At 47.4% G+C, this 13,148-nt stretch overlaps 7 protein-coding genes across 7 annotated transcripts; 4 read left to right on the plus strand and 3 right to left on the minus strand.

Annotated features, from left to right (window-relative positions):
- Nucleotides 1-767: 767 nt before the first annotated feature.
- F4812DRAFT_457934 (uncharacterized protein) lies at nt 768-1,311 on the plus strand (the record flags this gene model as incomplete). The annotated part of the gene is made up of 2 exons (XM_047937259.1): nt 768-839; nt 907-1,311. 2 exons carry the CDS (start codon nt 768-770, stop codon nt 1,309-1,311), a joined length of 477 nt encoding a protein of 158 aa, XP_047791711.1.
- Nucleotides 1,312-1,685: 374 nt separating this feature from the next.
- On the plus strand, nt 1,686-2,141 carry F4812DRAFT_457935 (uncharacterized protein; the record flags this gene model as incomplete). Its single annotated transcript, XM_047937260.1, has 1 exon — nt 1,686-2,141. The coding sequence occupies one exon, from the start codon at nt 1,686-1,688 to the stop codon at nt 2,139-2,141; it is 456 nt and encodes a 151-aa protein (XP_047791712.1).
- A 542-nt stretch (nt 2,142-2,683) lies between these two features.
- On the minus strand, nt 2,684-4,246 carry F4812DRAFT_470361 (uncharacterized protein; the record flags this gene model as incomplete). The annotated part of the gene is made up of 1 exon (XM_047938973.1): nt 2,684-4,246. The coding sequence occupies one exon, from the start codon at nt 4,244-4,246 to the stop codon at nt 2,948-2,950; it is 1,299 nt and encodes a 432-aa protein (XP_047791713.1). The 3' UTR covers nt 2,684-2,947.
- Nucleotides 4,247-4,338: 92 nt separating this feature from the next.
- F4812DRAFT_422911 (DNA replication/checkpoint protein) lies at nt 4,339-6,264 on the plus strand. Its single transcript, XM_047933714.1, has 2 exons — nt 4,339-4,613; nt 4,675-6,264. Exons 1-2 carry the CDS (start codon nt 4,472-4,474, stop codon nt 5,964-5,966), a joined length of 1,434 nt encoding a protein of 477 aa, XP_047791714.1. The 5' UTR covers nt 4,339-4,471; the 3' UTR covers nt 5,967-6,264.
- A 627-nt stretch (nt 6,265-6,891) lies between these two features.
- On the minus strand, nt 6,892-7,179 carry F4812DRAFT_457938 (uncharacterized protein; the record flags this gene model as incomplete). The annotated part of the gene is made up of 2 exons (XM_047937261.1): nt 6,892-7,063; nt 7,139-7,179. 2 exons carry the CDS (start codon nt 7,177-7,179, stop codon nt 6,892-6,894), a joined length of 213 nt encoding a protein of 70 aa, XP_047791715.1.
- Nucleotides 7,180-8,542: 1,363 nt separating this feature from the next.
- On the plus strand, nt 8,543-11,175 carry F4812DRAFT_470365 (uncharacterized protein; the record flags this gene model as incomplete). Its single annotated transcript, XM_047938974.1, has 4 exons — nt 8,543-8,718; nt 8,779-9,015; nt 9,073-9,339; nt 9,576-11,175. 4 exons carry the CDS (start codon nt 8,543-8,545, stop codon nt 11,056-11,058), a joined length of 2,163 nt encoding a protein of 720 aa, XP_047791716.1. The 3' UTR covers nt 11,059-11,175.
- F4812DRAFT_328112 (PLP-dependent transferase) lies at nt 11,176-12,872 on the minus strand. Its single transcript, XM_047931539.1, has one exon. The coding sequence runs from the start codon at nt 12,625-12,627 to the stop codon at nt 11,293-11,295; it is 1,335 nt and encodes a 444-aa protein (XP_047791717.1). The 5' UTR covers nt 12,628-12,872; the 3' UTR covers nt 11,176-11,292.
- Between the last annotated feature and the right edge of the window lie 276 nt (nt 12,873-13,148).

Raw genomic sequence — 13,148 nt, forward strand, 5'->3', positions numbered from 1 at the left:
CCGTGTGTTTATGGAAATCCCTAATAGTTCCCAAAGCACGAGCTGAATCGATGTGAAATTAAACCAGCGATGACGTGAAAATTTCTTGGTGGGATGTGACGAGCGTTAAGTGCGTAGGTTTCACGACTTACACAGAGTCACAGCACAGTGGAGAATTAAAATGGTATTTGAAGAAGCTTAGAACCCTAGGTTCCACGTGGCTGGACCAAAATGTGGTATTATGTGATTCGAAGCGGGGATAGTACAAGAACTTACCCCGACAATGAATATATCATACCAGTTGGTTCAAGCGGGGAAATGAGAGAAGAGCGGAAATGATTTCTACTTCATAAATTTTTGTCTCTTCGATTTAGACGAAATGCCATGAACATGAAGAATGCAGTGGGACTGGCCCTCGTGGTAATCGACGGTGGGGTGGTATTGGAGTTTCGACATAGCCTCGCCGGTGAGATTGGGGTAATGCTACGGCTTATATGAAATTATCTGCACTACCACCACCGCCATGCAAATCTGGGTGGACAGCATTTGTGTTGGATTTTCTTGTTGGTTCTTGTATGTTGGGGGCTGCTGATGATCCAAGGATAGATGATAGGCACCAATCCATCCATTACTACCATATTTCCTATATATTCCTTATGGCCACGTCCTTGTCCCGTACGGCGGGATAGTAAATTAAAACTAAGTTAGAATTTATAGTTAAGATACCGATTATTAAATTCCTCCTTTAGAAAGCCATGATCAACTAAGGTGCTCATAGGGAGCCTAATATGGACCAATCTCAGCAATCGCACGATATTCTAGTCGATGAGTTGGCGGGTATTAAGAAGCGGACATTCAGGGTTTGTGATATGTATTGTCTTTAATGAACTGCCAGGTCGATACAATGAGCTCACGTCTAGAATATAGGTGGCCGTGGGCGTGATCTTTACTATTGCTACGATATCTGTGTTTGCCAGAGCAGCAATTCGAATTAAAACCCTGAGGCGCATTTTCGTTGACGGCTATCTCCTATTTATCGCAGCGGCTTTTCTTGTGGGATCTACTGGCCTAATATACCACCTCTGTGATTGGCTTTACCTTGCTACAGCATTCCAGAATGACCCTTCAGCCGTCTCCCAGCTCAGTACGCAAGCCGCTCTTGACTTCACAAACAAATTTACTCAGAGCTACGACATATTCCTTGTAATTAGTTGGACATCTGTCTTCTACGTCAAGTTCTCGTTCCTAGCCTTTTTCAAACAGTTGATACGTCAAGTACAAAAGATTCACTACTTCTACTGGGCGGTGGTTACTCTAACCGTCGTTTCTTGATTATTTGTGGTTTCAGCGCCCTTTATTGTATGCCCGGAATTTGGGGCTAAATCGAGTATGTGATCATAGATACTTTGAATGCGCGGCATTGCAGGTCTAATCCCAGTCATAACAGTTGTTTGCTTGGATCCTTCCAGAAGTAGGATCTTGGAATCCTTCACCGGCGTGACTACTGGCTTGGATGCACTTTCGGATGTCCTGAGTATGTTTTGTTAGGAAAGGCTTTACGAATGAGTCCTAGAAGTTGCCAACCAAGTTTCCCTTTAGTCGCGAGCATTCCTATCATAGTTCTACATCGAGTCAAAATACGTAACAGCCAGAAAATCAGGCTAGGGTTGTTCCTATGTCTCTCGCTTGTTATAGTCTGTATTTCAATGGTCCGCACGAGCAAGCTTAGCGGTGCGTCGAGATTAGATATTCCACAGAAGATTTTCTGGCAGTATATAGAGGCCTCGGTCGCTGTTATCATGGGTTCTCTGACTGTTTTCCGCAACTTACTTACTCTTCCAACGAAGAGCAGCAATGAACAACAGCACGGGAACAGGGTCGGAGTAATAGGCCTCCGGCCGCACGAACGCTTTTCTTACAGGATGCGATTTTTGCGCCTTAAAAAGGAGCACATAGATATCGAGTCCCAGAATGGGTTCCCCGATATTCCACGTGCCACTATGACGGGCATGCGCACTTTCATCCGGTGCAACAGTCGCGATCCGATTCTAACTGACATATCTCAGCAAAGCACCGTCACTGCGAGACAATATGAGGACACACATCAACTCATCATGCATAATGCGCATTCTTTCGAGAGCCCACAGAAGGATAGGGGGTAGTAGGTCAAAAGGCACCAGTATTACGATACCTGGAAGCGGTAGCTTGTTGAGTACGATGTACAAGTCAAGACCTATTCTGGACTGCAAATTCCAAACCTCGGTCAAAACTTGCAAGAACTCCCGCTGCAAATAGAGCAATTTTCATTTGTGACACCAAGGACTTGAAAAGCAAGAAAGCAAAATCACAAGATAAAAGGCAAGTAAGGACGGTGAGTGTCAGGGATGAGGACATGTGGATGCTAGATACAACAAGGGTGTGTTATCTATATAAAGGGTAGCCATCTCCCTTGAAGGAGGTTAGAAGGCTGGGCGTTACTAGATATCTGCAATAGACTGCATACTAGCCCCTGACACTCACTCTGTATATGACATCCATCACCGACATACCTGGCAATGAGGCAATCTGGAGAGATTGATTACCTATATAACACCTTTGCTCACCATCTATCCACGGTGAGTAGGATGGATGGAAATAAGTTAGACTTATTTGATTAATCTGTGGAAAGCGCTACGTTATGGCATAGCTTATCACATTTTTTAATGCCCTGTGGTTATTGTAGGTATTTGCTAAGTGCAGTGGCACAACAGCCACCCAATGAACAATTGCATAGCAATGGAGCTTTGCAAGCGCTACGCCGAGTTAACCAAAGATGACGAAACCGCCTCGTCACGCTCTATCATCCACCTTGCTCTGGCTGGCCACACAGCCTAAGAGACTTGACTCGGCTTTCAGGGTTCTGGGCATATTAGTCTTAGGCTTATATCGAATAGACCGTAGTGCTTCAAATAAAAACCAGGTTGGGAGATTAATCAGGTATATATTGATTGGTATCTTCTGTCCTATTGTGGCGACGGCTTGAGTAGGAAGGGCGGTAGGAATCAACTACCCGCCGTTTCCGTCTGTCAATCCCTTCTTCTGCCACAGATGTTCGAGACCTTGTTCTTTCCTGGCGGTTCCTTTCCGCATCATCTTCCTCGATCGGCCGCTTCCTCGCCGTAGGGTATTGAACTTTGCGATCCCAAGCCTCTAACGACCATGGACTACGGAGAAAGTTTTTGAGCTCGTGAAGGAGCAACTTGGTATTGTCGCGACCAAGAAACTCTTTCAACATTTCCTCGGCTTGCCCCTGGCTTCCTTGAATATCGACAGTTTTCAAGATAGCAATAATGTATTCGAGTAGAAACTCGGCATTGTTTGCGCGCCTTCTCGTCGTCGCATCGTCGCTTGATTGCGCGGTGGGCGGAGTTCGAAGGAACTCGAAAACTTGGAGTTCCCGCCTGAGCCATGTTCGCGCCCTTGATATCATCTCGGGATCCGATTCGAATACTTGAGGAGTCAAATCTCGATAGCCTGATCTTTGGTTTGACCCTACGTGTAAGGAGTACAGCTGTTTTCGATAGACATCTTGTCTACGGAGAATAGGCTCACTGATAGTGACGGGCCGTGGTGGTGCTTCTTCGTATCGACGACGGTTTGGTCTCGAAAAAAAAGTGCGCGGTCGGTATATTTGAGCGGGAGGCTGTATGGGCTGTTTCGATGAAGCCTTCGGGGGCGGAACTAGGTACACCCTGCTTTTCGCATCCGGGCTATCACTCTCAAAATCATACCAGACCTCGTCTATATTACTCTTGCACAGAGGACATTTTGATTGTTGCTCTAACCAACTTAGTAGGCAAAGATAATCGAAGTTCCGATGACTGCAAGGCCGGGCCTCACAGACCTCGGTAATGCTATCGAGGCAGATGACGCAACATGTCTCGTTTGGGTTATCGGCTTCGGACCGTTTCGTTGATGACGATATCTCCAGAAGGGTATTTTGAAGTACTTGAGATTGTATGTCCGTCGCATCCAACTCTGTGTCCATATAGATAGAAAGTGTTGTTGTGAGGAGGAACAGCAGGCATATAAGGTTGTAGTTGTAAGAGGTAAATGAGTTCGAAGGTCGCTGGGTCGGAGGCAAACTACAAAGAAACGGGGATCTAGGGCCCACCGTAGATTTGCAGGGATAATGACCCCGGGAGGTACCAAAGTACAAGTATTCAAGGAAGCGTTGCTGACGTAAAGTTTTCTCCCGTAGCGCAGGTACAACAGCGGGTACCGACATCGTACATAGGAGGTATGCAGGTCAATTAAACTGCCCCACCACCTAAAATTGGGTTCGCGTCGCGTTCCATTAAAGCTTGTCGCGTTTTGGCGATTTACCATTTCTTATCAATATATCCATCTCTTCCCCTAACAACTAAATTCACTGTTCAGCAAAGCCCATTCATAAAGCACGTCCAATTCTATATAAAATATATAATTTTAATTAGGTTATCTCCAAACCAACATGGATGAAAGTGAGAAACTCCAATATGAAGACACGTGTAAGCAATTACGCGCCGACCTCAAGCATTTCGAGGCCGACTGGGCAAGCCGCAATGGTGGCGCAAAGCCAGGTCGTGAGGACATCAAGAACAATCCAGAAATAGGTTAGATACCAGTCCAGTGATAAATTGTTCGTTACAGAGTGTACTAACATATATCATTAAGCTCGCAAATATAAAAAGTACAACCAAGTCCGTGATATCTTGTCGGGGAAGATTCCCCCTCCAAAGAACAAATCGAAGGAATCGTCAAGTTCGCGAAAACGTGAGCCGGAAGAAGCTTCCGCAGTGACACCTTCAAAACGTCCAAGACCTGCCGAGACACCTTCTCATATACGAGAGCGAATCATAGATCCAGAGATGTTTGCGACGCCATCCTCGCGGAAACTGTTCAGTCCAGCTGTGCCCACGTCAGTTGGGCCTACCCCTCAGAGGGATGGACGTATTCTAGGTTTGTTTGACTTGTTGGACGAGAACGATGAAAACACGCCCTCGAAAAATAGGAGGAGCGGCTCCTTGGGAGACAGCGCAATCCATGCCACTCCCAGCAAGAATGCCACTAGTGAGAATGTTGATGACGCCGTCAAACTGAATAAAACACCCACATCGAACAAGCGCACCACGCTTTTTACAACACCCTCGCGACGGGATAGAAATACTCCTCTAGGTAGAACGCCAAGTTCTATCCGCAAGTTGCAACTGACTACACCATCTTTCCTCAGAAGAGCGCCCCTGACAACAGTGGATGAGAATGGCGACTACATAGCTCCGGCACCCTTACGCCTTCCTCGTAAACCTTTAGGTCGTAGTCTAAGTAGCGCAGTGGCAAGTCTGCGGAAGCTCGAGGAAGAAGCGCTGGATGACGATCTCGAAGCATTACGCGAGGTGGAGAATGATGCTAACCAGCCGGCCCCTTCAAAGCCTGCCAAGAAAAGCGAGAATATTCTCGAGCCGGATAGTCAGGCACAACAGCTCCTTGGTGGATTTGACGATGAGGCACTTTATGATAGTCCGACAGAAGAACAAGTGGGCCGTAACGGGCAGCCTCTAAAGATCTATAAGAAAAAGGGGCAGAAGCGAACTACGCGACGAGTCAATATGCGGCCTACTAGAAGCAAGCGGCCGCAGATGCCCTCGGAGGAACAGCCGGGGACTGGAGACGAAGGTGACGTTGTGCCTGAGACGCAGGCTGGCTTGACGAAGGAGGGTGACAGTCCGCCGCTAGAGTTGGGCTCCGATTCTGACTTCGACCCCACGGAGGACGAAGGCCAAGAGCCTAAAGAGAAGAAGCTTGCTGAAAAGAAAAATAAGGCGGAGAACAAACACGGGAAGGTCCAAAAGGCAGTAAGGAAGGTTAACGAGCTAGCCCACGCGAACTTCAAGAGACTGAAGCTGAAGAATCATGGAGCGAAAGGGCCCCCGACTGGGTTCGGAGGTAGATTCCGGCGCCGTAGATAAATAAGCGCACAAGCCCTTGATACTACCGCATTCCATGGCTATGATTATATTTGTTGGACTTTATTTAGTTACCTAGGTACCTAGGTACTTAAGCGTTATGATCTTATTAACCTATATCCACCGTTATGTGATATTACTTGGCAAGTAGAATTCATCTGCGTAACAAGCTTCAATTAGGAATAGCGCCGTACGTAGCCACTTGACCTCGCCTACCCAGTACCAGCCCGGTGTAATATACCTCATACTAGGCTGGTTCCGATTTGGCTAATCTTGTATGGTATACCAGTTTCGATGGGGCAATTAACTTAGGATAAAGTGAAACGAAAATCGGAGATTCAACTAGCATTAACAAAGTTTTCCTACAGAGACAATCTTATATGGTTCAAAGGTATTTAAGGTATCTATTCAGCTATTCTCTGAAGTGTAATATATATACCTCTACACTAAGTTTCATCTTCTCATGCCCCTTGACAACTTGATCCTCATGTGCTTAAGGAAAGGGTGACGTGTAGTATCCAGACGGAAGGTAGTGTTGGGCTATGTGGATGAGGGGAAAGACAACGTTAACACACAAATAACAGGTACCTAGATAGGTACCTCATACCGAAAGGTATGAACCCGAGAGAGAAAATACCAATAGCAGCTGCAAAGGCCCCCTAATAGGAGGTGAGATCAAATAGGCTAAGAGAATAAAAGAAAACAGAACCAATAAGTAGACGGGAAGCTATACCACTGCAACGTTAGAAACCAATGTGTCCCATGTGTCCATATATCATCCCACAATAGCATATCCAGATGTAATCATAGCGTTGCCCAGACATAGAAGGCTGCTGTAAGACCCTAACGTTAAGGTTAATCTAAAGACTATCGGATGACAGCATGTGTTGTACTAACATTATTTTATATAGCCCCATCATCAACAGTCTTATTTCTTATCGTCAAACTGAGCTCCGAATCCGAGTAGATCCTGGTCAATGTTGGATTGGTAACCCTGGGTATCTGCAGGAGCGTCATTAGGCTCGGGGACATCTGGTAGATCAGGCACAGGTGAGCCACGCTCAGTCCTAGTGCTGTCGTTCGTTACTTCAGACAGGTGTCTATATGTAGGGGATGATAATGTTAGAAATAACACCCTTAAAGAACACGGGTATTCGCCAAAGTAAAACACTTACGAAGGGATTTCCCGGTCGATCGAGGATAAATCTTGGGGCATTTTGGCTTGGAGGCTAAGTATGTAGAGTGATATGGATGATGTTGTATGAGTGGGGGTAAGTATAGGTCAAAGCAAGTATGAACAGGTATAAGTATTCGACGTAGTAAGTGTGAAAAGAAGTAGATAGATAGCTGACAAGGTAGTGCTAACTACACAAGGTTCTAGTGATGGAGAGGTATAATTATATGGAAGAAGCTTGGAAGAGGATATATGAAGTATAAGTCGTCAAGTTATCGATGCTTCAAGTCGAGTTGATATTGTCCTGGGTTGAAGAAAAGAATGAGATCAGAAATCAGAAAGACAGCCAATACCTACCTACTTATACTTTCTACACGGGCTACTCTGCACTTTCTGTCTAAGTCCCCTCCTACATCAGGCCCTTCGCCAGTTGGTCTCGTCATTCTTCATTCTATGTATTATTACCTACTCTCCGGTTATTCCCTGCATAATAGGCTTGGTTTACCATATAAAAAATATTCGCTGAATATTTGACATATAGTCTGTGTGATTGGCTACAACCGTAATGTTCGATGGATTATTGCATACAGAGTTTCGTATCACCCGCAAGTTTTCGTGACACCTGCATATGGATGCATATGCATGGTATATCTGGATGGTACATCTGGAACCGAAACACAATTCTCTGAAGCCGCAGTGTACTCCACCCTAGAATCGAGGCCATACTTCACCGACTACCACATGAAGAGCTCTAGTTACGGCCAACCAGGTCGGGTTTAAAGTTCCTTTAGAGTTAGTTACCTTAGGTACATAGCAGGTATATGAACTCTACTAACCTGGCATGAAAGAACCAAATGAAAGTAGCTTTACTTTTTTTTTATCAATAAGATCGTGCCTTTAATATCTACTATGAAGGCAAGTGCACTATGCGATAGTCAGATGTACTAGGTTAGGTACCTAGGTACGTACCTAAGGTAAGTAGGACCCCAGTCGCAGGCTGCAGCTATGTCTGGACTTCTCGGTAATCAACAGAGCCTTGCAAGGCAATCCTCTACATACTACATATGTACAGAACATCATGCCGTACTTGCAGCAGTCATGCATGCCAACTCATGTGGGCAAGTGTGGTTATCGGCCATTAAGGGGCCACCGTTAGATACTGGGTGGTAAGCTTGACAATTTTTAAGATCGCTTGGGCGATTGGTTCGTCTATTGCGCCCGACTAGAGTGATCTATGGCAATCTTTTATCGAGCCGCGTACCACTGTTGCCTGAGCTGTCCTGGACCCCAATTGATCGGTAATATAACAACACACCTCCATCCTTTACCCCTCTAAGCTTTCTTCGCTCATATCCTGATCCCACAAGATACATCTTTATATGCAAGAGGCAAGCCTTCAATAGAAATGAACCCCTCGAACTCCTTAGCTAACAATGGCATGGTGGATAAATTCTTACATATTCCATATGATAAGAGATGGGAATATCTTAAACTTGTTCTCATCCGTATGTATATTAACGAGAACAACACATTCAAACGCATCTCGGAGCGAATGAAGGAGGAGTATAGCTTCACCGCCTAGTCAGTGTTGCATCGCTCATCTTTTTTATTCCATTTACTTATATTACCGTCAATAAACAGCCCAGATCAATACCGAGCGCACTTCAGGAGATGGGGCATAAAGAAAAGCATAACAACTAAAGAGAAGAATGCTGCAATCAGTGTCCTAGGGAAGCGTCTCCGACAAGATGGAATCAGCACATCTGACGTAACCATCAGCCAAGGTGGCTCTTCAAAGAACGTAGACAAGAAGCAGCTCAAGCGGTATATCAATGACACTATCCGTCGAAGCGATCCATTGATCTTGCATCCTGGAACGTAAGTTGAGAACCTTTCAAGTTTTTGCAAAGTTGATATATCTAATTCCACTCTTAGATTCCTTCGGCACAACATCCCATACGCCGCTAGGACCCACGGCCTTGGTGAGCGGGTTACTTCTTCAACACTTAGCACTGGCCCTCATACTCTGTCTTACATAACTGCCAAAAGTCCAGAAGCAACGACATCTGGCTCAAGACTCGATAGTGCGCTATCACCGACCATGCAACTAGTAAAACGAAACGTGCTGTTAGACAGATCCCGTCTCTTCTTGGAAGGCAGAGAACAAGAATTACTGGCAGAGCTAACAGTAGATGAACGAGAGTAAGTTTTCGGGTTTCTTTTTGAAACCCCAAAACCATATCGGGCGGTTCTGATTATCCATTTCGCTCTAGGTCTCTAGCCACATGGCTTCACGACTTTTGGATATATTCCTTCATGACTACGAAGTATTGGGGAAGGGGGCCAAAGATATGGACTCTATCCCTTATTAAATTTAAGTCATTTCCCGGAATGATTACATCGTCCCCTCTAAATCCAGACATAAATCAGTGATCTAGCCCGCCATCTAGCTGTCGTTCAATTCTAGAACAGCCGACGCAACTTTGCCGATGGAGCATACACCACAGGCAATCATTTTATGAACCACTTCCTCCCCTGCCGACAGAAAGGAATGAATCTGAAGATGCGTTTGACAATGATGACGAGTCCACATGGTCTGCATGGCGCGCGAATAGCCCCCAGAGAAGTATCGTAGCTACGATAACTCAAGGGCTTCAAGAGAATCCATTCAGTTCAATCGACGCGGAGGATCTCCCATTAGCTGCAGATGCAATTGTAAAGGCAGTACAAAAATCGCCCGATGGGCTAAAAGCAGAGGCTTTTGGGTTCGCCATAAGGTTACGAAATAAAGATATCATGGAACAAATTATCAAGTCCTACGGTGGAGAGCTTCCTGAGGCCTATCCTTCTATATTTCCGTTTCATGTAACAGCAAGGTACTTGGACGGTGCTAAGACTTGCTGCCTCGTAATGAATACACTGGTAAATATACTACACGGCGCCAACACGATAAATATGAGATATGTCGACGATTCTGGATTTACAGTTTTGGATACATTATTAGTTTCAATTCTACGATCGCATAGCCAATTACCACTCGAAATTGTGTGCGGGAAACTTATTCACCCGTCTCAATACTCCGGACAGGATGTCGATCCTTGTGGAATATGGGATGCTGACTCTCCTTGTATCCGACAATTGTATGCTTCCGGGAGGCCGTCCATTCCAAACGAGTGGAAACACATATTCTGCCATACGTCGGTGCAAGCCGTATGTCATTCCATATCCGCTATGTTCTGCGTTCCATGGCGACCAAAAATTAACACACCGAGCGGATTATTTATACGGCGATGTAGCTGCTGTGGGCTAGAGCTGAAACTTGGACCACTTCATGCTTTGATATTAACGGCATTCTTCCTAGCAGATAAGGGAATGCACGGCGAGAATCTTTTTGGGATGATATGTTGTCTTGTATGTTTGATAGCCTACCGGGCCGACCCCTCTTTTACCGCGGAAGTCTCGATTCCTGAGCTATTAGGACATGGGTTGACAGACGATTGTCAACATTTCGCTTTGATTCCGGCAGAGTTGGCATCAAAAGTACGCTCTCAGCGTAGAGGGTTATGGACTGATGAAGTTCATCGCGGATGGGATATTCTCATTTCCATTCTACAACTAGATCGCCAGCAAGACAAATTCCACGACTGTGATAGTCCGGATCATTTAATGGATAGAGGTGAACAAGGGAAAATAATATATTGTGCGAATCCGAAGCATGGTCATATGTGGGCAGCCGTACAAGCCGAGCTACTGACGTACCGCCGTCTAAGCAAAAATGACAACTGGTTATCTCCTAATTTCAACACGGAGAAACTGCAAAAAGGATTGGAAGATAATGATGAAGAACTTCTCCGCGAGTTCGCCCAAAATCCTGATGGCAAAACTGGAGAATCCAAGCTACAGGAGTATTCAAACTGTTGACGTTTCCATAAAGCTAGCAACCCGTTTCTTGCTAGAAGAGAGGAAGCATGCAACTCATACTATGCAAATCTTGATAATTGGGAACGAACTGCTTTCATTGAGCCAGTGAAGGGTTTTGATTAAAAATCCGAATTGAACGGAGTTTTAGACCTAAGCTGGTGCGCAAATTTGTTGGAAATGCAAGCTAATACCTCATCTTTAAACTCCTTACCAACGAAACAGTTAACACTGATATCAAATTCCCAACCCCTGGGCTATTCCCAACTCCAACACCCTCACAAACCTCCTCACATCTTCTACCGAGTTATAAAACCCGAACGACACCCTCGCGCCTAACCTGTTCATCGTCACACGCGCCCCTCCAGGACCCCTAAAATAATCCCCCCACTCCCTCGGCAGCGCTAGAACCGCAATATGCGGCGCGCGTTCCCCCCTCTCCCTCGGACTAACGACCCGTATCCCAAGCCGATCGCACTCTCTCCCCAACCCCTCCGTCAACCCGTACAAATGCGCCTCCACGTCCGCGGGCCCCAGGACATCCAAGTAGAACCGGGTAAACGCCGCCGCCGCCGCGACCGCCACCAAGCTCACATTAGCGTGCTCGAAGCGCCGCGCGCCCGGGCGCAGCTCCAGCGGCTCGTCATCGTCACCACGGACCCGCACCACGAGGCTCTGGTCGAGATTCGCCACGCCCTCCATGCTCACGACGGGCGGGACCGGGTCGCCCAGCTCCCGCAGCGCGGCGGGCGACACGTACAAGGCGCCCAGCCCCGTGGGCGCGTTGAGCCCCTTGTGCAGGCTGAAGGCGGCCGCCGACACCCCCAGCGCCCGCACGTCGAGCCGCGCGAACCCCACCTGCTGCGTCGCGTCCGCCAGCACCTGGATGCCCCGCGCCCGGTATGCCGCGCAGATCCCCCGCACGTCGTTGCGCTGCCCCGCGTCGAACGTCATCGAGCTGATGCCGATCGCGCGCGTGCGCGAGTCCACGTACGGCCGGAGCGTCTCCGCGGTCACCGGTTCGATGCGGTCTTTTCCCGATCCCGGCCCCGGCCCCGCTTCCGGAATGGTGGGGACCTGTCGGACCTCGAGCCCCGCGCTGCCCCGCAGCGCGAGCCAGCACAGCGTCTGGTTCGGGTGCTCGGCATCGACGACGACGACGTTGTCCCCGGGGCGGAAGCGCACGCAGCGGATAAAAGTACCCAGGGCCTCCGTGGTGTCGCGCGTGAAAGCGATCGTCGTCGCCCCGTCGTCTTCCGCGTTAATACACCTCGCCACGAGGCGCCGCGCTTCCTCGCGCGTCTCCCGCCAGCCCGCGTGCGGGGCCGGGTCGTACAGCGCTTGCGCCGAGTACCGCGCGATAGCCTCGTGGACGATTAGGTTGGAGGGTGGCGCGGAGGCCGCGTTGAGGAAGAGCACGGAGGGGTCCTGGGATACGAGGGGGACTAAGTGCCGGTGCGCTGCGAATTTGTCCGCCAGCCGTTTGTCTTCGTCTGCGGTGCTGTTTGTGGGCGAGTCGATAGGTTCCGCATGCTGGGAGGGGGGTCCAATGACGTGAGGACGAGACACCATGGTTGGCGATTGAGTGGTTAGTTGGCTTCAGCTCGCCGACCGATTTCTGTAATTAGATGGAAAGGACTGCGATGATTAATGAGGATAATGACGTTTTTATACGAGTAACTATATGATTGGTATTGAGAGAGTATTGCATCATAAAACCTCCTATACACGCCTACTAACCCCGCTTCTTTGCGCAGGACCAATGAGCATAGTTTCATATATCACGTATGTCGTATCCATCGGGCATAGGAGATACTTTGTTCGATGCGAGGTAATATAAATACCCCCTCGAAGCTCGTGGATTTATCGTTGGTAATAGGACTTATGACAAGAGAATCGAGATTAAAATCAAGTTTAGAATCGAAATGTTTGTTCAATTAAAATACTGTAGGTAGGTGGAAAAATATCTATTTTTGAAGGGTATAAGGTTCTCCTGCACGGTGTACCATCTAAGAACATCAAGTTATCAACATGTCCCAAACTCCCGCTGAATGCTTGTAAATGCACCACATATGCTGTCCAATGCCTATTTA

The sequence above is a fragment of the Daldinia caldariorum genome (assembly GCF_022478825.1).
Source record: "Daldinia caldariorum strain CBS 122874 unplaced genomic scaffold F4812scaffold_5, whole genome shotgun sequence".
Taxonomy (NCBI): Eukaryota; Fungi; Ascomycota; class Sordariomycetes; order Xylariales; family Hypoxylaceae; genus Daldinia; species Daldinia caldariorum.

What these genes read in the sequence shown, in the direction of transcription:
- F4812DRAFT_422911 (XM_047933714.1), top strand. Translation starts at nt 4,472, where the DNA reads ATGGATGAAAGTGAGAAACTCCAATATGAAGACACGTGTAAGCAATTA. An exon ending in CAAGAACAATCCAGAAATAG is followed by an intron (nt 4,614 to 4,674) that starts GTTAGATACCAG and finishes TATATCATTAAG; the next exon opens with CTCGCAAATATAAAAAGTAC.
- F4812DRAFT_328112 (XM_047931539.1), bottom strand. Translation starts at nt 12,627, where the DNA reads ATGGTGTCTCGTCCTCACGTCATTGGACCCCCCTCCCAGCATGCGGAA.